This window comes from Onychomys torridus, chromosome 2 (assembly GCF_903995425.1).
Source record: "Onychomys torridus chromosome 2, mOncTor1.1, whole genome shotgun sequence".
Lineage (NCBI taxonomy): Eukaryota > Metazoa > Chordata > Mammalia > Rodentia > Cricetidae > Onychomys > Onychomys torridus.
The window spans coordinates 125,184,583-125,211,747 of NC_050444.1; the positions used below are offsets into that span (position 1 = coordinate 125,184,583).

General features: G+C 37.9%; 1 protein-coding gene and 2 non-coding genes across 8 annotated transcripts in view; 1 reads left to right on the forward strand and 2 right to left on the reverse strand.

The window, feature by feature from the left end:
• The window catches only part of Tut4 (terminal uridylyl transferase 4), a 109,122-nt gene that overhangs the window by 55,144 nt on the left and 26,813 nt on the right, over positions 1-27,165 (forward strand). For all 6 annotated transcript variants that reach the window (XM_036177225.1, XM_036177227.1, XM_036177226.1 and 3 more), the window contains exons 14-20: positions 2,612-2,762; positions 5,260-5,346; positions 8,355-8,458; positions 14,828-14,885; positions 14,980-15,083; positions 16,540-16,629; positions 17,750-17,863. In XM_036177225.1, coding sequence (XP_036033118.1) covers positions 2,612-2,762; positions 5,260-5,346; positions 8,355-8,458; positions 14,828-14,885; positions 14,980-15,083; positions 16,540-16,629; positions 17,750-17,863 — 708 coding nt within the window. The remainder of the gene's footprint in view (positions 1-2,611; positions 2,763-5,259; positions 5,347-8,354; positions 8,459-14,827; positions 14,886-14,979; positions 15,084-16,539; positions 16,630-17,749; positions 17,864-27,165) is intronic.
• Positions 6,879-6,982, reverse strand: LOC118578971. The gene has a single exon (XR_004944351.1). It is a non-coding gene; the product is annotated as a U6 spliceosomal RNA (small nuclear RNA).
• LOC118578986 lies at positions 25,585-25,691 on the reverse strand. Its single transcript, XR_004944363.1, has one exon. It is a non-coding gene; the product is annotated as a U6 spliceosomal RNA (small nuclear RNA).

Sequence of the window (27,165 nt, forward strand, 5' to 3'; positions counted from 1 at the left end):
TCTGAACTGCTGAGCAGTCTCTCCAGCCCAGATTGATATTTTAAAAGGCTATAGATATTATACATCTGTTGCGTGTTATCCAGGTCACAGTGTTCAGTTGTATAGACTGTTGAAAAGACTAACTAAATGACAGATTGTTAGGAAAACTTCTCAAAGAATTATAGTTTGCCAGGCGGTGGTGGTAATCTCAGCACTCTGTGGGCAGAGGCAGGTGGATCTCTGAGTTCGAGGCCAACATGGTCTACAAAGCAAATTCCAGGACAGGCTCCAAAGCTACAGACATACCCTGTCTCAAAAAACCAAAAAAAAAAAAAAAGTAGTTTACATTCCTAATAACTCCCTCCCCCAAATTTATACTAAGGTAAGTACCATATCTTCTATTTTTACTTTACTGATAATCTGTAACATAAAAAGTTCATTGTGACTAGGTGTGCCTGTAATTCCAGCACTTGAAAGGGTAAAACAGGGAAATTGTCAGTTTGAGACCCACTTGGACTGCATAGCCAGTTTTGAGTACAGCCTGTTCTATAAATTAATACTCTGTTTTACAATAGGAAAGAATTTCTACTGTACATGTATTATTTTAAAAAACAGCAGAACGGAATGCTTTGAGCATAGTAGTGCAGGCCTTTAATCCCAACACTTGGGAGGCAGCTCTGGGTGGATCTCTGTAAGTTGGAGGCCAGCCTGAGGACACCCAGAGCTATATAGTAAGACTTTGTCTCAAAAAACAGAAAATAAAAGCTGATAGAAATTTCTATAGTACTCTTAATTGCATAGCTACATAATTTTTTTTTTTTTTTTCTTTCAAGACCTGGTTTCTCTGTGTAGTTTTACTGCCTATCCTAGATCTGGCTCTGTAGACCAGGCTGGCCTCGAACTCACAGAGATCCGCCTGCCTTTTCCTCCTGAATGCTGGGATTAAAGGTGTACGCCACCACCGCCTGGTTTATGGCCACATAATTTTAGTTGTTTTATGACATTATTCCTGTAGAAGTTTTTGTATATAATCTGATGTTTACTTTTTAAAATTTTATGTATATGAGTATTTTGCCTACATGTGTGTATGTGCACCACGTGTTTCGTGCCGAAGGAAGCCAGAAGAGGTTGTTTGTCCCCTTGGAACTAGAGTTACGGATAGTTGTGAACCATCTTGTGAGTTTTGGGAATCAAACCCAGGTCCTCTGCAAGAGCAGCCAGTGATTTTAAACGTTGAGCTACCTCTCCGGCCCTCTTTGTTGTGTAGTTTGAATCAAGAGTTTATGGCTGTATAAATGTCCAGGCTAACACTGGAGAAATTCTTTAGGTATACATAATAACAATGAGGTATAGCAATCTTCCTTAACCATGTGTGCTTTTTTTTTTTAACTCGTTGGCATAAGCGTTTACTGTTTGACCCACCTGTCTTGGTGTTCTGCTAGAAGATATTTAAAATGATGTCATAGAATTTGGAAATTCAGATAGTAGCTATTAACTACTTCATTATATGGACCTAAGTTTTAGAATTCATTCTTCAGAGAACAAACCATAATACAGTTTGATACACTAGCTTGATTGATTCTGAACACAGAAAACATTTGGAGTAAAATGAAAGATGCAGTTTATAATTTCTTTATGAATAATTTTATTAAATTTCAGTTAATAAAAAATACAAGGTAGGCTGGGCGGTGGCACAAGCCTTTAATCCCAGCACTCGGGAGGCAGAGCCAGGCAGATCTTCATGAGTTTGAGGCCAGCCTGGGCTACCAAGTGAGTTCCAGGAAAGGTGCAAAGCTACACAGAGAAACCCTGTCTCGGGGGAAAAAAAAACAACAACAATATCAAAAACAAAAACAAAAAGCAAGGTAGGAACTATGGAATGTAGCTTTATTGGTAGAGTACTTAATATGCAGGAGGACCAGAGTTTGATTTCCAGCACTATATAAAAAAGTGTGGTAGTTCATACCTGTAATCCCAGTGCTTGGGAAACAGAGGCAGGGGGATCAGAAGTTCTTGGTTACCAGTTTGAGGCCAACTTGGGCTACTGAAACCCTGTATTACAAACCAGATACATGGGGGCTGGATGGCTCAGCAGTGCACTGGCTGGTTTTTCAGAGGACCCTGGTTCTATTCCCACCCTCTGCATGGTAGCTCACACTCATGTGTAACTTCAGTTCCTGGGGATCCAATGCCACCTTCTGGCCTTGGGGTCCCAGAGATGCAAGTGGTGGTGTACAGATACACCTGTGGGCAAAACACCAGTACACCATAAAATAAAGGTAAATGTTGGGGGGGGACCCCAGAGTAATAATACAAAGTATATGTTTCCTTTGGGAGTTGATCAGGCCGTTTGAATTAATACAAACCTTTTGTATTGCCTGCTAATTCCTATGTCTTATATTTCCAGGTAAATTGTTTTTGATGTAATTTTGGTGGGAGAGGAAAGTAGTTAGAAATGTTTTTATTTTAATTGCATTTCATAACAGCTTGCTGCAAGAATCTCCTGAATGAATAGGTTGTCCGAACTAAGTTAACTACATAGTGTTTGTTGCTGCTATATTTTTGGATCTGCTTTCTAAGTGTTGAAATAACTTAAATGTTCATTGGATTTTTTTTTTAAACCATTATTTAGCCGCCAACAATAGTATGCAGCATCTGCAAAAAGGATGGCCATTCAAAAAACGATTGCCCAGAGGATTTCAGGAAAATTGATCTAAAACCTCTACCACCAATGACAAACCGATTTCGAGAAATACTTGATTTAGTATGTAAAAGATGTTTTGGTAAGTGTTTGGTACTAAAACTACTAGAAGTAGATTGTTAGGTACTGAAATTTTTTAATTCAAAAACAATTTTCAGTTTTGACTGGGCAGAGGTTCCATTATTAATAGAAAAGATCAAGCATAGTTATTTACTAAATGCTGAACATATTCAGGGTACTGTGTTAAATGCTAAGGAAAATACAATTGAGTCTACTTTAAGAAATTTAGACTGGATAATTATGTTATTTAATATTATAGTTAATTCTTTGTGCTTATTGAATTAGGATCAGTTAAAGCTAAGTAAAATTAAAAATTCAACTGGCATATCTCAAGCTTTCAGTAACTATATGAAGCTAGTGTATGGGTACTGCAAGTGTAGGACTGTGTGTGATCACCTTGGTGTCCCTACACAGCACAGGGTCTGCCTGTGCCATTGCATGCTTGCTGAGCCAAGTTGCTGTGACCTCTGCTGGTTACATCTCTTCCATCACATCCTCAACGCTCTTTCCTACTGCTTTGGTTGTTTTGTTGTTGTTTGTTTGTTTTATTGAGACAGGGTTTCTCTGTGTAATAGTCCTGGATGTCCTGGAACTAGCTTTGTAGACCAGGCTGGCCTTGAACTCACAGAGATCCACATGCCTCTGCTTTCCAAGGCACCAGCAGGGTTCCTGTAGCCATGGAACTCACTAGAAGGCTTACATTCATTTTCAAAATTACTTAGGTTCAGTACCTTTGTCTTACTCCGTTGAGTGAAGGTTTTTCATATATTCATAAAGTAGATTCTTTTGTCACAGTCTGCATTCCATCCTGAGATCCTTTGATCTCATATCATTTTGTAAAATTTGTATACCTTATAACAGTTTTATTAATTTTTTAGTTTAAGCTTTCAAAGTAGTGGGTTTCCATGGAATCATTACAAATATATATCATTATACTTTGTTCTCATTCACTTTGGTTTATTCTTGGTTCCATGATTTTTGTGTTAGAATTTAATCATGTTAAGTTAAATTTCAGAGGGATCAACCTAAAGAAAAATAGGTTTATTTTGGCTTAGTATTTGAGGGGATTTAGTCTAGGACTTATTGGTTCTGTCACTTTGTGCCTATGATGAGGTGGTACATTGTAGCAGAAGTGCATGGTAGGGCAGAACCATTCCTCTCAAAGTTGCTATGCAGAAGAGAAGAGGAAGTACGTAGGATTCCAATATTTCTCCTCTTCAAGGACAGTGTTCCGTATAATTGGAAGACTTCGTGCTGTTATACGTCTTAAAGGTCCCATCTCAATAGCATCCTGGTCTAGGACCAAAACTCTTTTTAACACATGTACTTAACTAAACCATAACATGTATGTCATCTATCCAGGTTGAGAATATATAGAATAGTTTCACAGTCCCGAACCAAAAGGGAAACAACTGTATTTCATTATTCAGTTTCTCTCTCAACTATAAGTGCTTATATATTTGCTTTTTAAAATTAGTATTACTATTTTAAAAATTATTTTATGTGTATGGGTGTTTTGCCTTCAAGTATGTCTGTACACCACATGTGTGGTGTGCATTGACCTCAAAGAGTATTGCTGGGTGGTGGTGGCTCGTGCCTGTAATCCCAGCACTCGGGAGGCAGAGCCAGATGGATCTCTGTGAGTTCAAGGCCAGCCTGGTCTACAGAGCAAGATCCAGGACAGGCTCCAAAAGCTACAGAGAAACCCTGTCTCAAGGGGGAAAGAAAACAAAGAGTGTCAGATTCCCTGGAACTGGAGTTACAGACAGTTATGAGCCATCTTCTGGGTGATGGGGATTGGACCTGGGTCCTGTGGAAAAGTACCTAGTGCTCTTAACCACAGAACCATCCCTCCAGCCTAATATATTTTCTTTATGAAAGTAAATATTAATCATAAAATTAAAGGTGAATATTAATCATAATAAATTTTTAAGGAAGTTCTTGCATTATTTCTGTTACTACATAGAGTTTTGGGTGTGAGTCTTTGGAGAAGATTGGGTGAGGGAGACTGTTATTAAAATATTAGTGTGATCTTGTTGAGAATTGAACAGGAATGTAAATGAACACTGGAAAATGGAGTGAACATTAGAAAATTATATGATAGTCTGTGGCAGGCAATTTGAAATAGTAAAAAATTGAAATCAAGGTGAAGTCTCAAAGCTGCAAGGAGGTAGAGTAGTTTATAGGGAAAATGGGAATCTTGACAAGATATTTAAGTGAATGCTTTGGTAACTGAACACAGTGAGATAGAGGGAAATATGATTGTGGGAAAGGGTTAAAAATCTGAAGAAGACAGTATTAATTAGTTTCAAAAGGTAAATGTATTTGTAGATTATAAGGAAAATTATGTATAATATAAATATATTTAAAATCTTTTTTATGTCCCCTTGCCTTTTCTCTAATGTCATTTATGGTTTTAAAGTCATAAGTAGTGAAAATGTTGAGTAAAAATTTTTATTTTAAAGACCTGAAGAAATTTTTATATTCTGTTTTCACTTTTTTTTCTCTTTTTCAAATAGATGAATTATCACCACCTTGCTCTGAGCAACACAACAGGGAGCAAATCTTAATTGGCTTGGAAAAGTTTATTCAAAAAGAATATGATGGTATGTCATGGGCTAGAAGTTGGTTGTTGTTACTGTAATCACATGGTTTTGATTTTGATTGACTTAAAATGTTTAACTGTTACATGTTTAGTACTATTCTAGTTTCTGTGGCTGTATTACTTATAAAAGAGAAACTACTCTCATGAGGAGTATATTTAAGAGGGGATAGCAGTCAAGTTAAATAAATATAATCAATAAATAGTAAATGCTATTAAAAGTTTGATGATAAAGGAAATGATAGATGGTGTAGTAAATCTCTCATGAGGTAGCATTTGAGTTGAGTCTGAATAATATGAAGGAACAAGTTATGAATTTCCAAGGAATTTTCCATGGAAAGAAAGGGTGGATACTGAGTCTTAGATTACGTCTGACATTTTTCAAGACTGATTGGAGATTCAGTGTGTTTGGAGTGGAATGTGTAAGATACGTCCTAATAGATAGATGAGGTCACAGAGGTATCCTTTGGACCTTGGTACAAGGACTTTTTGCTTAATGAAAGCTGTGTTAGAATTGTTAGCATTAAATGATACCATCTCAGAGAACAGATGATAGCACTCTGAGAGTACAAGCAAGCACATTGCAGAGAACTGTGACATAAGAATAGATGAAGTACAGAAGTGGAGGAGGTAGGTGGTCAGAATTGGGTTACATTTGAGGGTAAAGCTAACAGGAATTGCTATTGCTTTTGTGAGGTAAAGGAAAGAAAAACTAAGCTTGATCTGAAGGCTTTTGCTTTAAAAGAGCAGAGCAATTTTTTAGTGTGAGCATAAAGAATCAAGAGGTCTATGATCAAATATTTTAAAAAAGGGTATTTATAGTAATTTATTTAGAGCATCGGAGATGGCTCGCTTGTAAATGTGGTAAGCATGAGGACCTGAGCTTTATTCTCAGAACCAATGTAAAAACATAGATGGCTCAGTGAATGAGAACACTCGTTCTTCCAGAGAACCTGAGTTCAGTTCTCAGTGTCCAGTGGACTGTCCATAATTCTAGAGACTCAACATTCTTTTGGTCTCTACCAGAACTTGCATGCATGTGTGCATACATGCCCACACATACATGCCCACGAATACATGTGTGTACACATTTTTAAACTCAGTACTGAGGAGGCAGAGACAGGCCTTCTGTCCCTGGTACTCACTGGCCAGCTATCCTAATTGATGAGGTCCAGACCAATCTTAAGTCTCTTCTCTTTTAGATAAAGCTCATATTCAATTTCATTTGATCATCATTGCCTCTTTTTATGAATATATTGTATATTTGAAAAACAAAGTCTCATACTTTGAAATATTTTATATTGAGAATACTTTAAAGGATATTTTCCTTTAGTAGAATTCAAAGTAAAGCTCATAAAAATATGGAACACTTGGACTAGTGAGATGACTCATTGGGTAAAGGGTCTCAGCCTAGTGACTTGAATTTGAATCTTTAGACCCCCAGAGGTGGATGGAGACAACCAATTTCCATGAATTGTTTTCTGATCTCCACGAATGTGTTGTGGTGCATGCACACATGCACAAATAAAGTTTTAAAAATATATGCTATGCATCACAAATTTATATGCCATCTTTGCAGAGAGGCCTTGCTAATCTCTATATTGTCCCAGTTTTGGTATATGTGCTGCTGGAGTGAGCACCATAGTGTCTTTGATCCTCTTAGTTATCATTGAAATTTAATCAGTATTACATGGAAGGATTTTTTTCAAAGTACAGGATTTGTTGTCTATGTAATTAAGGGACAATGAAATGGCTCAGCAGGTAAAGTCACTTGCCAACAAGTCTGACAATCTGAGTTCAGTCTCTGGGACTCACTCAGTGAAAAGAGAGATCCAACCCACACAAGTTTTCCTCTCTCCACATGTGCATGGTGGCATGCTCCAGCAAATATATATATTAATATAAATGTGTAATTAAACTTTGAGTTACAACTTGTTTGAAAAGTGTTACAGAACTCTTTAATGACAAGGCATAACTAACGTGATTTATACTAGTGAATTAGAGTGCCTATGGGAGGAAAATTGACCCTATACATTGAGGTGATAATTTAAAAGTACTTAAATTGTACATTGAAAGAACTAGTTTACTTTTGAGAGTCGAGTTACCAGCTATTGAGCTTAACCTTTGGTACTGGTGTTGAAGAACAACAGTAAGTGGTAGGTAGTTCAGTTTGAAGAAGCTAAAGTTCTCAGTGATTGGCTTATGCAGGTTGAACAAGGTATTAAGGACCTTATATATTTCTGGTGAGCATCTGAAATAGATAATGATACTGATTGCTGAGAGTTGGTATTTTAATTACTTGTCTCCTTGCTTTGACAAAATACCTGAGTAAAGTAATTTTAGGGAAGGATTTATTTTGGCTTATAGTTTGAAGGACCAGGATCCATCATGGTAGCAGGAACAGGAGACAGCTGGTCACAATGTGTCCAGTTGGGAAGCAGGAAATGATATATGCTTGTGTTCAGCTCAATTTCTCCTTTTTATTTAGTCCATGGAATCATATCACCCACATTAAGGGTGGATCTTACCACTTTAACGTAATCTAGATAATCTCTCATAAACATGTCTAGAGATTCCCCCTATAAAACTGACAATGAGCTTTACCAATCACAGTTGGGATTATAGGGATAAATGAAGGTTTGAGTGAAGTAGATAGAAGGTTAGACATGTTCAGTTTATGATATGTTAAAAAGAAAAAATGCAGTTAGCTACTTGGGCATAAGAACCTAAGCAAGCCTTTAATCCCAGCACTTGGGAGGCAGGCGGATCTCTGTGAGTTTGAGGCCAGCCTGGTCTACAGAGTGAGTTAGTTCTAGGACAGCCAGTACTACATAGAGAAATCCTATCAAAAAACCAAGGGCGAAAAAAGAACCTAAGCAAAAGATCCTAGTTAGGGTTGGATGTTTTGGAATTTCTCAGTGTATCACTTTGTGTTAAACTATTAGTAGATGTTGGATTACTCCTCTAATCTGCTCATTGACTTGTTTTTTTTTTTTTTTTTTTTGAGCTTAGAAAAGGCAAGATTGTGTTTATTTGGTTCTTCAAAGAATGGATTTGGATTCCGTGATAGTGATCTGGATATTTGTATGACTCTGGAAGGCCATGAAAATGCAGAGGTAAGAGTTAATATTTAAAGGGATTTGAAAGTTTGTTTTTGTCTAATGGTTAATGTTTTAATTTTGTATATGATATTGATTACACGTTACCATTTTTTGTATCAGTGTGTTAGTAGTAGTTTTTGAGATGTAGAAGCATTAGCATTATGGATTTAGAAGAAATCTGTTAAAAATATTCAGACTTAAAGTAAGTTCATTTACTATTCATCCTTTTTTTAACTTTTATTGATTTGTGTGTGTGTGTGTGTGTGTGTGTGTGTGTGTGTGTGTGTGTGTATTTCATATCATGCATTCTGATCCTACTTCTCTCCACGCCTCCTCACATCTGCCCTCTGAGCTTAGAACCTCCCTGCCAAATCAAATCCAAATTTAAAAGAAAACCCAAAAACCAAACAAAACAAAGAAACAAAAAAGAAGAATCTTGTTGTGGAAGTTGTAGTTGGCTCTTTGAGTCACACAGTTTACCCTTTATCCGTTTATCTTTGCTTGCAAGTGTTCATTGCCAGAAGTCCTTGGTCAGGCTCGAGGCCTCTGGTTTCTTTACACCACCTATAATGGGCTCTCCCTGGGGCTCCTCTTGGACATCCTGTTGTGGTCCTGTGTCAGGGAGATCCTGCTATTTTGGATCTGTTGGTTTGTGGTTATTAGTTGTTTGGGGTCTTTTTGCGGGGGGGGGGGGCACCCAACTCCCAAACAAATCACACATAGAAGGTTATTCTTCTTACTTATAAGTGTCCAGCCTTAGCTTGGCTTAGTTTCTTGCCAGCTTTCCTTAACTTATTCCGACTACCTTTTGTCTCTGGGTTTTTCCCGTACTCTAACTTCTGTACATCTTACTCTTTCTCCGTGGCCTGCTGTGTAGCTGGGTGGCTGGCCCCTGGAGTCCTCTTCCTTCTCTGGCTCCTGTCTCCCTTCTCCCAGTTTTCCTCCTCTATATATTCTCTCTGTCCTTTCTCCTGCCTTGACAGGCACAGTAACATGGCTTCACAGAGTTAAACAAATGCAATGTAAGCAAAAGTAACACACCTTCAACTAATATTCTAATACAGTTCATTCCCGTCACGTGCTCCAAAAGTTCATAGATTTGATGGAGGTTGGGGTGGGCCAACTCATAGTCCTGGTTCTGCACCTGGGCGGTAGCTGGGTTGGTCAGCCCACCAACTTATCATCATCATCACTACCCAGGTGAGCTCTCCAGAACTGCTTGGGCTAGCTCATCCAATGCAGCCTCCAGCTAGGAGTTGGCCAGTTCTCTCTGGACCTTAAATCCAGGTCCCTGCATTCACATCACCAGAGTCAGCTCTACTGTTTTGTCCAGGCAAGGTGCAAGGCCCTCTGTTCTGATTGCTGTGGGGAATGTGAGGGTAGGGTGTGCAAGGAGGTTAGTTCTGCTCTCATGCCCTTAGGGCTAGCTCATTTTCTTGTCCCTCCCTGCCCCGTTCCCCTTAGCAGGCTCAGCTCCAGTGTGCTGCCCAGGCAGGGTGCAGGGCCCACTCCTTTGTGCTGCAGCTAGTTTCTCACTCGGGACCCCAGTGCCATCTTTCTTGCTTGCTACAGATAACAAGGGGCAGAGTGGCGAGGTCATCTTTCCCTCACCCATGCCACTGAATGGCAGATGAGGTGGGGCAGGGTCAGCTCTAGTGTGTTGCCCAGGCAAGGTGCATGCCTGTGGTGAGGGGTGGGGCTATCTGTTGCTAGTGCTGGCAAGCTCTCCCCTGAGAGGTAGGGACAGCTTTGCCTGCTGCAGTATCCAGCAAGGGGCAAGACCAGCCATCCCATGGCCAGTGACGGGCAGGGATGGTGCAGCACAGCATAGTTCCAATGACCTCCATGCTAACACAGTCCATGGACATCACCACAGACCCCAGTTGCAGCATGACCAGGACCCAGACATGGCCCTCTACAGCAGCTTAGGCCCAGATACCACCATGGCCCTGGTGGCAGCATAGTCCACCCAGATCAGCACAGCCCCTGTGGCGGCTAGGCCTTCAGGTACCAGACCCCAGGCATCCACAGAGCCCTTGGTGGCAACATGAGCCACGGACACCACCCTAGACCCCAGCCACCATGGGGCCATGGACTCAGACATGGGTATTCATCCTGTTTTAATATAACAGCTAAGTCTTTGAAACTTTCAAGAGTCTAATAATGAACTGGATGAAAAAGTTAGCTAATCACACGTTGGAATTCTTTCATTAGACCCAATGAGAAGCTGTTACTTCTATTTGGTTTAAGCATTGATGTTATAAAACAAAAGATTGTTTCTTTTTTACACTCTCTCTCCCTCTGTTACATATTCTGTAAGTAGAAAATACAGGCAGTCGTCTAATTTATAAGTGGATTATATTCTAAAAATTAATTATAATTTTAGGGTGGTGGCATCTTTTCCATAGAACCAATGTTAAAATGACTGAAGGTTAGAAATTTAACTTTGGGGTTGGGGATTTAGCTCAGTGTTAGAGCGCTTGCCTAGCAAGCACAAGGCCCTGGGTTCGATCCTCAGCTCCACATACCAAAAAAAAAAAGAAAAGAAAGAAAAAGAATTTTACTTTGGGTGGGATAGGAAACTAACATTTATTGAGTTGCTATATACACTTACACATGCTTTATTCTTTTTCATTCTTAATCCATTTTGAGGTAGTTATTAATTAGCCCATTTTCAAAAGGAGGGCATTGAAGCTTCTAAAGATAAGCCAGGGTCTGTAGAGATAGTACAGTAGGTAAAGATGGTTGTTTCCAAGCCTGGTAACCTGCGTTCAATCCTGGGATCCATATGGTGGGAGGAGAGAAAACTAGCTTCAGCAAGCTGTCCTCTGACCTCCCCGTGTGCTGTGGTGCTCCATCTTCCTTCATAAAGTAAATAAATAAATCAACGATGCCCCTTCCCCCAGAGTCAAGACAAATCGACTTATTTAACCACACCTCACTCACCCTGTACATGTTGAAGCCAGCGTTTGTGTCTAGGGCTGTGTGGTTCCTGTTCTTCATATTATATCTTACTGCCGCTCTGTAATTGTTTTTTTTTAGCCCGTAATGTAGCCGACTATAGTAGTAATGGTAATGTAGAATCAAACCTCTACTTCATGAAGTTGAAAGCTCTCTAAATAATCTGGATGTGTAAGGAGACATTTCTCACAGTACAGTCTCAGCAGTGGGGTATGGGCATGCTTTTCTTTTGTGTTCCCAACTTTGTTCGTGTGAATGAGAGGGTCCCAACCCTAGGAAAGAGGGAGACTGACTGGGAAGGTGTCTCAGTACACTGTTAGAGCATAGAGGAGGAGCCGATGGACCCTTGTAGAGATCTGTCACCAGTGTATCTACTGGTTTTATTTCCTTTATCAATAATCATGTCTCAGCTAAAACTCATTGGCTACAAGCTATTTATTTTAGTTTTGTTCTTATCTTTGTTGTGCAGTGCTGTTCTGTGCTGTATGTACTGTGCTATGCTACATTATCACGGGGTGTCATGTAGCCCAGTCTGGCCTAGAGCTGCTCACTCTCTTGACTCCTAATCCCAAGTGTTCCTATAGATTGAACCCAGAGCCTTGTGTATGCTAGTCAAGCATTCTGTACCTGAGCCATATTCCCAACCCTGCTGTTAGTATCTGTGTTTCAAAGTCAGCTACCATTTGTAAGGTTGGAACAAAGTCAAGCTTTTTGGCACCTGTAGTGGTACCAATGTATCTTCTGTTAGAAAATAATTCACAAGCTGGGGAAGTGGCTCATCACTTAAGACTATATTACCTACTCATGCAGAAGGCCCAAGTTTGATTCTCACCACCCAAGTCAGGCAGCTCAAAAGCTACCCGTAATTCCATTTCCAGAGGATTGGAGGCCTTGAGCCTCCTTGGGCATCCACACATGGTGTGTGTGTGTGTGTGTGTGTGTGTGTGTGTGTGTGTGTGTGTGTGTGTGTGTGTGTGTGTGTGCGCGCGCGCGCGCGCGCGCCTATGCATATAGATGTATACACAGCCGCCTGTGCCTGTGCCTGAGTCATGAGAAGTGTGTAGAGGTCAGAGGATCACCCTCTGGGAGTCAGTTCTCTTTCTGCTGTGGGTTCAAGGGATTGAACTCAGGTCATCAATTTTCATGGCCCTTTTATAAGCTAAGTGTTCTCCTTGTAAAGAAACTTACCCCTGACTGGGTAAGAGTTGGATCTCTGTGAGTTTTGGCCAGCCAAGGCAGCACAGAGCAACCTTGTTGCCCCCATTCCCACCTTCCCCAAAGAAACCAACTGAAGAGTTGTAAATACTGTCTTTCTCTTTATTTAAATTCTCACCTATGTGGAAGGATGTTGTCCTTCTCTATTTTGAAGAGCAAAAACTGATGGGGCAGGAAAGAGAAATTTAGATATCTTCTTTATTAACTTTAATATTTAGATTTGAATTATATAGGGAAGTTGAGACAGTTAAAAAGAATAAAATATTTTATTCCAGATGAGCTATAATTAACTCTTTAATGAAAGTTTATCACAATTGTCTATTTTACACAGTAAAGAGCAGTTACTTCTCTTTTTTAGTGTAGTGAGTTAGTAACTGATGATTCTTTTGAAATCCCCAAATTTACCTGCATAGGCACTTTCTTTCTTGTAATGAAGGAGGAATATATTCAAAAGTGATTGGATAATGACAGTTGGGATTGAGTTTTTTTTTTAATGCTCTTTAGCTTAATACAGTTAATTTATAAAGCCATTATTCTGTTTTCTATTTTGATTTTCATTGCCATACCAATTTTGCTGTCTCTGCTTTTTTTTGGGTTTTTCGAGATAGGGTTTCTCTGTGTAGCTTTGCTCCTTTCCTGGAACTCACTCTGTAGCCTAGGGTGTCCTCGAACTCACAGAGATCCACCTGCCTCTGCTTCCTGAGTGCTGGGATTAAGGGCGTGTGCTTTTTTTTTTTTTTTTTTTTTTTTTTTTGCTGTCTTTGCTTTTTAAAAAATAACTTTTAAATTTGCAGAGGGATGAATTTCCTTTAGTAAGTTGGTGCTGTAGTAATAGGATTATGTTTATCTACCTCATCAACATAATAATAGAAGCCAGCCAAGGTGGCACAGGTCCTTAATGAGGGGATGGGATGGCGCAAGATGGTGGCAGGGGTAGAGACCGAAGGTGTTCTGTGTGTTCAAGACTAGCTAGCTAGCCTGGTCTACATAGAGAGTTACAGGATAGCCAGAGCTATATAGAGAGACCCTGTTTCAAAAAAACCAAAATGAGCAAAACAAGTAAAGCTAATACCAGAAATACCACATCATCATCATCATTATCATCATCATAAAAAAAAAATAGCTCAAAAACTTCAAGTGCATTTCTTGCATCAGACTTGATGGTGCTTTTTGAGTTTTGTTTTTGTTTTTTAGAGACAGGGTTTTTCGGTGTAACAGTCCTGGAACTATCTGTAGACCAGGCTGACCTCAAACTCACAGAGGTCCGCCTGCCTGAGTGCTGGGATTAAAGGTGTGCGCCATCATCTCTGGGATGCTGAATGCTTTTTAATAGATTTTATGTAATTCTCCAGTAACTGTAGGTCAGAAACTTAGGATTATTTTGACTTTATAGAATAGTAGTATGATGCTTGGAGGTGTTAAGAATCAGTTGTGAAAACAATTAATACTTACTTAAAAAAGTCTGGGTTTTTCTAAATTGCATGCCTGTGTTGTTTATCATTACAGTGTTTTGCCCTCACTGAACCTATCTTTAATTTAGTTCAACAAGTTTTCAGCAGAAATGGCATCTTACAGATCTTGCACCTACACCAGTCTTGTTTTATATAGAGAATGATCTACAATAGCTATACTTTTTTTTTTAAATGAGCGAGTTTATTGAATATATAGTACCAGAACTAAAACAGTAAAGCAGTAAGTAAACTGACTAAACGTCCTGCTTGGGACCCTCTTGTTGAAAGGGTCTTGCTGTTTTGTTACTCGGACTTCTCTGGTAGTTTCTGTTAGATTATGTGACTAATTTAACACTCTTATTATTTTTTTTTTTACAGCTTACTGTTTTATTCTTTTGCTCCCACTTACTACATTCTTAATAAATTTCCCCATTCAAAACCAAAAGAATGGATATCATAGAAAATTTTCTGTAAAAGCAGATTCACACACTGAGAACCATTCTGCTTTCTTCATGCTATTCAGACTTCAGTCCATGTGTGAAGAACCTTGGCGTCTTCCTAGGATACTTAGTAGGAAGGCCTGAGAGTCTGCATTTCTACCAGGTTCCAGGTTTATGTTGATGATGGGGTCTTTGAACTGTTACTTAGTAAACAAGGTTTATACAGCTCATTATGATTAGAAATTTTAAGTACCAGTATTAAATGATTTGGTTACAGTAGGTCAAATTGAACCCTACTTTCTCATTTATTTTTCCAGAAATTAAACTGTAAGGAAATAATTGAAAACTTGGCAAAAATTCTTAAGAGGCATCCAGGTAAAATTTTGTATCTTATCTTTATGACAAAAAGTCCCTTTTAGCATTATAGAAAGTATTTAACTTGATTAAATTTTTGTTCCCTCACCCTCAGGTTTAAGAAACATTCTGCCTATAACTACTGCCAAAGTGCCTATTGTAAAATTTGAACACCGACGAAGTGGACTAGAAGGTGATATCAGTCTATATAACACATTGGTAAGATTTCCTTTATAGGCTCAGCAGTCATTGTACTTTTTCCTTTTATATTTTAAATATATTTTTAATATGAAAATATAACTACATCCTTTTCTCTCTTGCCTTTCCTCCCACCCTTCCCATGCACCCTCATGTTCTTTCCACAAATTGATGGCATCCATTTCTTTAATTATTTTATTGTGTATGTTTGTATATATGTATTATGTATATATGTATGTATATTCCTAAATAGATAAATATAACCTGCTCAGTTTATATAAAGTTACTTACTTGTCTGGGCTTGAGAGATGGCTCAGAGGTTAAGAGCACTGCTTGCTCTTCCAAAGGTCCTGAGTTCAATTCCCAGCAATTCCAAATGGAAATGTCTTAGAAGCCCAACATTCTCTCAGGATCAAATTGGTGCTGCCAGGTGCAATTGTGTCTTATGCCAACAGAATTCTAAGTTATTTAAATGCCATATTCTCTAGATCCAAGAAGTGTTTGAAGATTACCTGTCCATCCGACCTATGCATCTATAAATATGGATAACCTAACTAATATAACTATAGAGATGACAAGCATGGGTGACTATAAATCTATAAGTCTTATCTACCTAAACAACCTAAGGACTAAGGCTTCATGTAAATAAGGCAAACAGTTTGTAAGCAAATGTACAGTAAAAGGACAATGACTTTAAAATTGTGACAATACACAAAATATCTTTAACAGAGGTGGGAATGTATAGTGCAATATGCAATATGATAATAATCCTAAGTGTATAGATCAGTATACAGAATATCTTAAACAGAAGTAGAACATACATACAGTATGACAGATATAAATTTACATTTGTATCAATATACAAATATTTCAAATAAGAGTAAAAATATGTGTACATTATAACAAATATAGTTTTATATTTGTATCAACATATAAGAGTTCATAACAGTGCAAATTACAGTGCAAATTATCTAAGGCGGCTATTTTACTAAATTTGTTTACTAGTGTATATAATAGTCTACCGTAGTATCTTATACCTATCCATTCCATTTCTTCACACACACACCCTTTTATTTTTTGAGACATACTTTCTTTCCTTAAGGAGAGTTCTGAGTTTATCATTTCTTCCACTCTTCCTCCCCCAACCCTAGAACCATTGTCCATAACCCTGAGAAATAGGAGACCTGGGGAGGAGGGGCGACTACCCACTTCAGACTGCCCTGTGTAGTAGTATACTTGGTAGTATAATTTGTGATAGTGGGGGCACTGCATTCCCACTTTTCTTTATTAAATAAAAAAAAAGTTGACGGATTATTGGTGTGTGTAAATTCTCAACTGTGAGCAGTGTAAGAAAAAAGTATTTTCATTTTGATACTAATTTCAGAGTAAAGTTGATTTGTTTGACTAATTGTTAGGCATTTTGAAATACAATATATTGTATCTTTTTAATGATTTCAAATATGTAATTTCTTTTCAGGCTCAACACAACACAAGAATGCTAGCTACTTATGCAGCTATTGACCCTAGAGTACAGTACTTGGGATATACTATGAAAGTGTTTGCTAAGGTACTTATGAAGATGTTAAATCATCTTGTTTTGTTATAATACTTATGATAGCTAAAGTGAAACATACTGGTGTTAGACTTGTAAAAAATATTGTCTCAGTTTTGTTTATATGTTTTTTTTTCTTTCTCTTCTTTTTTTTTTTTTCCGTTCTCTTTTAAGATAGGGTTTTGCTCTGTTTCTTGGACTTAGGTGATCTCCCTGTTTTAATCTCCTGAGTTGTACCTGAGCTTTTAGTACATATTAATTTAATTTATTTACTTAAGTTTTTACATTTATTTTTGTTGTAAGGTGTCACTATGTACCCTCAGCTGGCCTGGAACTTGCTATGTAGATGAGACTGGCCTCAAACTCAGAGATCCTTCTGCCTCTGTCTCCTAAGTGCTAGGATTAAAGTTGTGTACTACCATGCCTGCTTGGTCCTGGAGCTTTTAAAGAAGATAGCTGATCCACAAGCTCCCACGATGTCTGTCTCTGCCCTTCGTGCCGAGTTCACAGGCACAGGAAGTACTCGGTCGTGTGGACATTGGGGTGAACTTGACCCTTTTGTTTTTTCACAGCGATTGCTTTGTTCCACTGAGCTGTTTTCCAAACCTCGTTCTTTTTTAATTTAATTTAACTTAAATTTTGTTATTAGTAGACACGTACTATTACTACTACTGCTACTTCGTGTGGAAGACTCCAGTACTTTTATCCTGAACTTTACTGATAAACTCATTTTTTCCCTAATAACTTCCAATTTTAAAGTCAAATTTCTTAGTTATTTTATAAATTTTCAAAGATAATTTTTAGAATGCTAATACTTGGTCACTAAATCTGTTTTGCTTTTCTTATTTTGATAGTACCTTTTTTCATAGCATTTGTATTAAACTGGTTTTTAAAGAGTTGCTAGGCATGGTAATGCACGCCTTTAATCCCAGTGCTTGGGAGGCAGAGGCAGGTGGATCTCTGTGAGTTCGAAGCCAGCCTGATCTACATAGTAAGTTCCAGAACAGTCAGGACTCCATATAGAGTTACCTTCCCTAAATAAATAAATAAATAAAAATAAAATGACATATCAGAGTAATCAATGGTTTGTGGAATGAGAATATTAATTTTTATTTGTAATCATTTTGTTTTTTAGCGCTGTGACATTGGGGATGCATCTCGAGGAAGTTTATCTTCATATGCGTATATCCTTATGGTGCTGTACTTTCTGCAGCAAAGAAAGCCACCAGTTATCCCAGTACTGCAAGAGGTTAGTGTTCAACAGTACTGTGAAGCCCAGAGCATAGGGTCTGAAGCCTGTAGTCCTAATACTCGGACTACAGAGAAATAGGATTTTGAGTTCAAGGCCAGCCTGTGTTACATAGTGTGTCTCAGGATGAGTGATAACCTGTCTAAAATAGAACTGTTATAGGTGTTTTTAAGCAAATCATGGATTTAAACAGGAGAGCTTGCTGAGTTCATGACATTATGAGGGATTTTTCTGTAATGAATATTCTAGGTTTCCTGTTAAAATTAATGCTATAATTAAATAGTGAACCTTTGGGAAAAATGATTATAGGAGAATATTGAATACCAGAGGGATGGGAGGTAACTGGAACTATTGAATATCTTTTGTAATATTATAATGAAATGTTATAGTCTTAGAATATTTGCAGATGAGCCAAGTGGTGATGGTACACGCCTTTAATCCCAGCACTCAGGAGGCAGAGACAGGTGGATCTCTGAGTTCGAGGCCAACCTGATCTACAGAGTGAGTTCCAGGACAGCCAGGGCAACACAGAGAAACCCTGTCTCACCCTCACCCACCCCACCAAAAAAAAGAATTTTGTGGATGTGTATCACATTTGTAGCTCACCACAAACTCATAGTATTATAGACTCTCACATGGAAATAAGAAGTTTCTTCTCTCTGGAGTACTTGCCCTTCTCCTCCTCCTCCTTCCTTATGTATTTCTATATATGCTTGGACAACCTTGGAAAGTCTTCTCAAGAATAAGTAGGAAAGCTGGGCGCTAGTGGCTCATACTTTTAACCCCAGCACTTTGGAGCCAGAGGCAGGCAGATCTCTGTGAGTTCGAGGTCAGCCTGGTCTACAAAGTGAGTTCCAAGACAGCCAGGGTTACACAACGAAATCCTGTCTGGAAAAACAAAACAAAAAAAAAAAAAAAGAAAAGTAGGAAAAATTTCCTCATATCTTTTAAAGTCATACTAACTAAGCAGGAGAATGTACTTTGAAAGAAGGAGCCTATTATGTTCATATTTACTAAGAATTGGTGACTTAGTGTTAATTGATGTAGCCAGTTTATGCTCTCTGAAATAGGTGTAAAATAGTTTTTAATCTTCCATGGATTTGTGGGCTTTAGAGGAGGTCCAATTCTGTCTTCTTAGAAGTTTAATTGTTTAGAGATAGGTGAAAAATAGCAGAAGTATTTGGAAAACCACATATTCTTTTTGTTTTGTTTTATTGAGACAGGGTTTTTCTGTGTAACAGTCCTGGCTGTTTTGGAACTTTCTTTGTAGACCAGGCTGGCCTTGAATTCAGAGCTCTGCTTGCCTCTGCCTCCCGAATGTGGGATTAAAGGTGTGTACCACCATGCCTAGCTGGAAAAGCACATGTTCTGTTCTCACATAAATTATAATATGTTGGCAAAGAAGAAAATGACAAAATATCTGGCCATGTGATAGAAATCTCTTATAGCCAGTCCTAATTTTTCAAGTAGTCTCATGAATGAGTTTTAGCAGTGCCTCCTCCCATTTTACAATCAGTACCAGGGAAATAAAAATTTTAAGTATTCCCCCCCCCCAGGAAAAAAATTCCTAACTAAGTATTATGTTTTTGGTATTATAAAAGTCTTTGTGGTGCTGTGAATCAAGCCTCATACATACATGGTAGGTGAGCAATATACTACTGAGACATATTTCCAGTCAAACCAGTCTGTATTTTTTTGTTAATTTTTAAGATCACAGCAAAATTGAGGAATATGTAGAGATTTCTCATAAAACCCCTATTTGGGTATCAATCCTCTATTATCAACCTAATACATGGTTAAAATTTGTGAATCTACAGTGACATGTCAATAGTCATACCAAATTCATAGTTTACATTTGCGATTCATGCTTGGTGTTGTATGTCATGTAGATTTGGATAAATAAATAATTATGTGCACATTGTCATTATACAATACAGTTTTTTCTTTACTTTATCTAGTCATTCTCCATCCTGCCAGCTCTTGGTAATCACTGATCTTTTTAGTGTCTCCATAATTTTGTCTTTGTGTAGAATGTCCGATAGTTGGAATCACTCATACCCAGTGTCTACCCTTTATGTTTGGCTTCCTTTTTACCCATTGTTTGAGTCAGCTTCACATTAGTACAATGAACTAGGACAGTTAGCCTATAATAAATGCTATATTTGGGCTTATGATTCTAACAAGTAGAGTTTAAAGTTAGTTGGCCCTTTTCTCTATTAGCATATCATATTTCATGTATGCGGTGGAGCAGGTGGCATATGTTATGAGCTGGGACACAGAGACACTGAAACTGGGGTCTCACAATCCACTTATTGGAGCTGCCCTCAATAACCTAATAATTTCCCATAAAAACCTCATAAGGTCTTTATAGCATCATTTTGATGACCAAGCCTTTAACAGATTGTCCCAGTTTCATTTCTGTACTATGATAAAATATTCTGACAAAAGCCTAGCTTAGGGGAGGAAAGAGTTTATTTGGCTTAAACAGCTTCAACTTTGGTTCATAATTTGAGGGAAGTTAGAACAGCAGGAGCTTGAGTAGTCGGTCGTGTCCCCCACAGTCAGGAGTGAAAGATGGGTACGTCTGTTCACACTGCTCACTCTCTGGTTACTATCTCCTGCCTCTTCCCTCCCAACACCTTGTTTCCCATAATGTGGTGGGTCCTTCTAAATGAGCTAACAATTACGACAGCTCTCTACAGACATGTATGTGTACAGCTCAGCTTGATCTAGGCAGTCCTTCATTCTTGTTCTGTATCAGAGGTGATGTGAAGTTGTAGCAAGTTGATACTGTCTGAGAGCTGGAGAGATGGTACAGCAGCTTAAGAGCACTGACTGCTCTTTGCATAGCACCCAGGTTTATTTCCTAGCACCCACATGGCAGCTCACAACCATCTGCAACTGAAATTCCTGTTCCAGAGGATCTGATGTCCTCTTTTGGCCTCCCTGGGTACCAGGCACAAACATGGTACACAGACATAGGTGCAGGCAAAGCACCCATACACATAAAATAAAAATAAATAAATGGTTTACAATTACTCACACACATGGACTTTGGGGGAGAAGGGACTTAAGAAATATTCAAATTAAGTAATATGCCTTTACATTTCTTCATGTCTTTACATTGGTAAATGCCTCATTACTTTATTCAATGTGTCAGTTTCTTTATTCTGTTACCCACCGAAGGACATCTTGATTGCTCTTTTTTTTTTTTTTTTTTTTCATTCCAAGACAGGGTTTCTCTGTGTAGCTTTGAGCCTTTCCTGGAACTCACTCTGTAGACCAGGCTGGCCTCAAACTCATGGAGATTCACCTCCCTTTGCCTCCTGAGTGCTGGAATTAAAAGGCGTGCATCACCACTGCCCGGCTTGATTTGTTTGTTTGTTTGTTTGATTTTGATTTTGAGACAATGTCTTTCTCCACAGCCAGAGCTGGCCTTGGACTTTCAATCTTTCTGCCTCAGCCTCCAAACTGCTGGCATTACATGAATATATCAAGCCAAATTCATTTATGTGGATCTTTATATCATCTGTATGATAATTGTCAAAAAAATTGTCAAAAGAGAAATCAAGGGCCCAGCACTCGGGAGGCAGAGGCCAGCCTGGTCTCCAAAGCGAGTTCCAGGAAAAGCACAGAGCTACACAGAGAATCCCTGTCTCGAAAATCAAAACAAAACAAAACAAAAACAAACAAAACAAGGCTGGGGAAGTAGTTGTGTTTGTAAAGTGCCTAACATGCATGAGACTCTGGATTTGATTCCCAGTCCTAAATAAAGGAGATCTAGAGGAACCTGTTATCCTTGCTTTTGGAGATGGAAGCAGAAGGCTCAGGAGGAGATCAAGGTTATTCTCGGCTACATACTGACTTTGAGGCCAGTGTGACTACATGAGACCCTGTCTCAAACTGACAAAAAGATTCAATTGCTTGTTTTCATGTGGGTATAATTTTCAAGTCTTCCAAGTAAATATTATTAAGCAGGATTGCTGAACAATGTAAGTGAATATTTAGTTTGTTAAAGTGAAACTGCTAAACACCAGAAATGAGGGGAAGTTCCTCTTGATCCACGCCCTTACTAGAATCTGTGTCATATCTGTGTTCTGTTCTTTGGCCATTCTGTTAGGTGTGCTATGGCATTTCATTGTTTCAGTCAGTATTTCCCCATTACTTATGTTGGAGAGCATCTTTTTACATGCTTACCTGTTATCTTTAGGTCCATAGCACGGTGTATGTTAAAGTCTGACCAATATGTTTTATTGTTTATATGTGTGTGTCTATGTAAGGGTATACACGGTGTGTGCTGGAAACCAAGCTTTGGTCCTCTCTGAGAGCAGCAAGTGATTTGAACCAGTGAACCAGCTCTCCACCATGGTCTTTGGCAAAATTTTTAAAGTGGACAGCACAAGGCGAAGACTGAATTCAGGGAGGTGTCAAGTCTGAGGGTCAGAAAAGGACTGGAAAGAAAAATACAAATTAGCTCCAAGGAGAAGCAGAGAAAGATATTTCATGACTATGCAAAAGTACCACACACAGTGCCAGTGTCTAGCTTAGTACTTCCAAAGGGAAAAGAGGCCTATAGATATTGGTTGACTTTTTTTTTTTCTTATCATGTTAAAACAATTTTCTACACCCTAGTTTATGGAAGATTTTTTTTTTCATTTTTGTGGTTTTAGTTTTGTTTTTTAAATTTTGTTTAAATTTTATAAAGGTTTTATGTGTAGCCCTTGGTCAGTCTAAAACTTGATATATGTAAACCAGACTGGTCTTGGTGACCCTTATATTTCTGCTTACTTAGTGCCAGTATTATAGTCTTGTACCACCATGCTTAGCTATTTTTGTCCTTTTGGGGATACAGTTTCTTTGTGTTGCCTAAGTTTTTCATAAACTCTTGAGTTTAATCTGTTTTTTTCTTGAACTTGGAAGTAGTTGTGTGTCACTAGGTCTGGTTTTACTTCCATTTTCATGAATGAGTATGGAGTTTTGTCAGTTGCTTTTCCTGAGTCTATTGATAATAGTAAGTAATATTTAATTTTCCTTGCTAATGTGATAGATTAGTTAGAATTCCATTTATTTATTTATTTATTTTTGGTTTTCGGGACAAGGTTTTTCTGTGTAGTTTTGGTGGCTGTCCTGGATCTCTATGTAGACCAGGCTGGCCTTGAACTCACAAAGATCCGCCTGGCTCTGCCTCCCAGAGTGCTGGGATTAAAGGTGTGTGCCACTGCCACCCGGCTTGAATTTCATATTTTGAACCAGTCTTGAATACTTGGGATGTATCTCAATTGGTCTTAATTTATAATGTTTTTGGATGTATTGTTGGATTGTTTTTTGAATGTTATTAGGTATTGATTTAGTTTCTTTTGCTGGTGCATGCCTATTCAGATTATTGTTTTCCTTGTGTGCATTTTGGCAAAATGTATTTTTTAAGAAATTGGTCTAGTTAAGTGTAATTGGTCTAGTTGGGTATAGTCTCATGTTTGTAATTGAAGCACTTTGGGATGCTGAGGCAGAAGATTGTGACATCAGTGCCAGCCTGGACTACAGAGTGAAATCCTGTCTCAAAAAAATAAACAGATAAACATAAAGGCTAGAGTTTAGCTCATTTGGTAGAGTGCTGGCCTAATATATGTGAAGCCCAGTGTTTGATTTCACAGTACCACATCCACAGATGTGGTGTTTGCCTGTAGGCCCAAAACCTGGGGAGATGGGGGCAGAAGGATCAGAGTTTACTGTGTTTCTGAGCTATATACCGAGTTTGAGAGCATCTTGGACTGCCGTGAAACTAAGCAAGTAAGAAAGAAAACAAAAGAAAAAGCAAAGAAAGAAGAATCTAGTTTATATAGGTTATTATATTTGGGAATAGAGAGTTCAAAATATTGCCTTTTTTTATTTATGGGGTCTATTGTTGTGGTTTCTTATTTTATTTTTATGTTAATTTATGTTTCTGGTTTTTCCACTTATTGCTGGTTACTATTATTATTATTATTATTATTATTATTATTATTATTTTTAAATTTTGTTGAGGTTTGAGTTTTTGGACTTTAGCCTCATTTGCCTTCCCTCCAGTCATGGAACTTTGCTACCTTGAAGCTGGAGAGCAGGGTAATGGGCCACAGAGGGTGAGCATCCAGGTTCTTATTTTACCACTACCATTCCAGAGAAATACTTTATTTACCTGTTTTGTCTGGAGTCACATAGGGAGATTAACAATAGTTTTTCTTATTCCAGAAGACACTGTCTTCATGGGTCCATTGCTGTCCATGTTAACTTTCTTCCCTCTCATCTAAACCCATTCCATGATCTTTTTCCTCCATACACATTGAGCAGGTTTTGAATCTATATACTCTGTGTCTCCCTGCCCCCCATGAGTATTACAGCTTTTATTTCTTCCTCCTCCTCCTCCTCTTCCTCTTCCTCCTCCTCCTTCTCCTTCTTCTCCTTCTCCTTTTCTTTTTTTTCTTTTCTTCCTGGAAACAGGGTTGCTTTACATAGCTTTCCTGGAATTCAAGGTAGGCCAAATAGCCTTGAACTCACAGAGATCTGTCTGCCTTTGCCTCCTAAGTGCCAGGATTAAAGGTTTGTACCAATATGCCCAGCTCTCACTTCTATAAGTTTTTAAATTTGTCATTAATTAATTAATTAGGCTTGCCAAAGCCAATTTTATCACTTTCTATGTTTGTCTAATTACTTAGGCTTTGAATTTGGGGAGCTTTTGTATTATTCACATATTATTTATACTTTTTTCTTTTGACAGCATATGATTAACATGCGTGGGCCACAGATTTGGTTTTCACAGTATTCTTTCTCTCTTTGATCTCCCATGGATTAATAATCATTATTATGTTATTTAGGCTCAGAATTTAGTTGGACTCATAATTCTGATAGTATGGAGTTCAACAAGCTGCCTAACTTCCATGATTTTGAGTTTCATTATCAATAAAAATGTAACACTGATGGCAGATGTGAAGTGGGACCATTTCAAGTTTAGGTTACATACTTAGATCCTGTCTTAACAGACAAAACCAAACACAATGTAATGAGAATAGTTTTTCAGTGTTGTCTTGCGTAGCAGACACTGAAGTGGTGCTCCCGTGGGTGCATGTCTGTAATTAGCAGGAGAATGGGCCCTCCAATTTAAGACTGGGATATAGCAGTTCCAGACTCACTAACCTTGCTACATAGTAACACCTTTCTTCAAAAATTAGAAAACAAGGGCAAACTGGGCATGCACTCTTCCTTTCAGAAGGCAGAGGCATGGGACCTCTGTGAGTTCAAGGACAGCCTGGTCTACATAGGGAACTCCAGGCCCACCAAGGTTACATAATGAGAACCTCTCAAGCAACCTAATAAATAAAACCAAGAAATTGAATGCCTTTTAACAATAGATATAAAAGTAGGTGTTCATAGTGTGGTTGTCTTAATTATTCTTTTACCATTTTTTAAATTATTATTACCAAAATTATTGTTACTGTTGGGAAAATAGAATCTATTATTAAACTTAAGAAAACTTGTGTTGGGGATTTAGCTCAGTGGTAGAGTGCTTGCCTAGCAAGCACAAGGCCCTGGGTTCGATCCTCAGCTCAAAAAAACAAAACAAAACAAAACAAAACAGAAAAACTTAAGAAAACTTTCCCATTATCTGTTTTTAAAATATTTCTTCTAGTTTTTAAGATTATAATATAATTACATCATTCCCCTTTGCTTTTCTCCCTCCAGATCCTCTCATATACCCTTCCTGCTTCATGAATTTGCTGTTATTCTTATGCATAGTCCAGGCTGGTCTTCTCTGTGTCATTTCAGTTTTAGTATATGTAGTGTTGACCGAGAATACCCCATTATCTGGTAACATATTATAATTGTTAAAATGACAGGCAATTAATGGACCCAGTATTGTCAGTCGAGACTGATAACTCCAGACTGATATGTACATTTTTTCTTCCAGCCCTTTTTGGTTGTCATATGATTTCTATTGTCTGGTATTATTGAAGTACTAGCCATTGGCATGGATTACTTTTTTAGTGTTAAGGATATATAACAATATATAAGGATATATATTAAGGATTTAATAACATTACTTATTTCTGTCTTCATTTGCAATTAAAGCTAACTTCAAATAGCTGGTTATTAAGGTTTAGTCTGGGTTTTGTTTTGTGGTGCTGTGTATTGATCCTAGAGCCCTATTCATGCTAGGCAAGTGCTGTATCAATGAGGTATATCTCAAGTTCCCTTATAATTTTAGATATTTTATAAGCTTATAATTTTTATGTTATATTACAGATTATACCTTAAGACATCTTGTTAAATTGCCGAGGCTGACCTGATAGTTGGTATTATTCTGCCTATCTCCTGAGTAGTTGGGGTTTCAGATATAAACCACACTATGTTTTGGCTCTTGGAGTGTTGTTTTGTTTTTTGTAGAATTGGGATTGAACCTCTAGGCAAGGGCTCTACCACCAAACTGAGTTCCTAACCCTTGGAGGTTTTTTTGTTTGTTTGTTTTTATTGTTGATCAATAATACATTCAGGTTAAAAGGAACTTTCTTAAGCAGAGTTTTTTTTTCTGTTCCAGCAAATCGTAAGTCCAAGAAAATTCTTTACATAAAAATTAACAGTAAAAGAGATTTAGGAGTATTGTTCTTAGTTGATTGCATGAAAATTTATGCTTTCTTAAACTATATCAACTGGAAAATTAAATTTAATCAAAGAACCTTGAGGACATTATGCCAAATGAGGTAAGCCAGTTAATAAAGAGATACAGTATTTGATTCCAATTAGGTACTTAGAATAATCAAATTCATAGTTACACAAAGTAGAATGGTGAATTGTAGTTGCCAGCAGCTGGGAGAGGGATGCATGGAAAATAATAATTTAACACATAAAGAGTTGTAATTTTACAAGAAAAAGAAAAAAAGACTAAATTGCTGATGGTATCTCAGCACTGTGAATACTTAATGGCAACAAACAAAATGTTAAAGATAGGAGATTTTGCCTTAACACAACTGGAAAAAAAGTGTAATTTTGGTATAGGATAACAATAAAGTAGACATGGGAATGTTCAAGTTTCTTAAATATGATTTTTTTTTTGGTACTTAGGATTGAAAATGGGTCTCCTACATGCTAAGCAAGCTGTACCAACCATTGAACTACATCCCTAGTCCTAACACCTACATCTTTAATGCTGTAATTTATACTTTAGCCTCTTAAAGCTTTTACTTTTTCAAGAGCATGAACCCAGGGCCCTGCACATGTTAGGCAAATACTCAACCACTGGTCTACAACTCCAGCTCCAGACTCACTGTTTTATC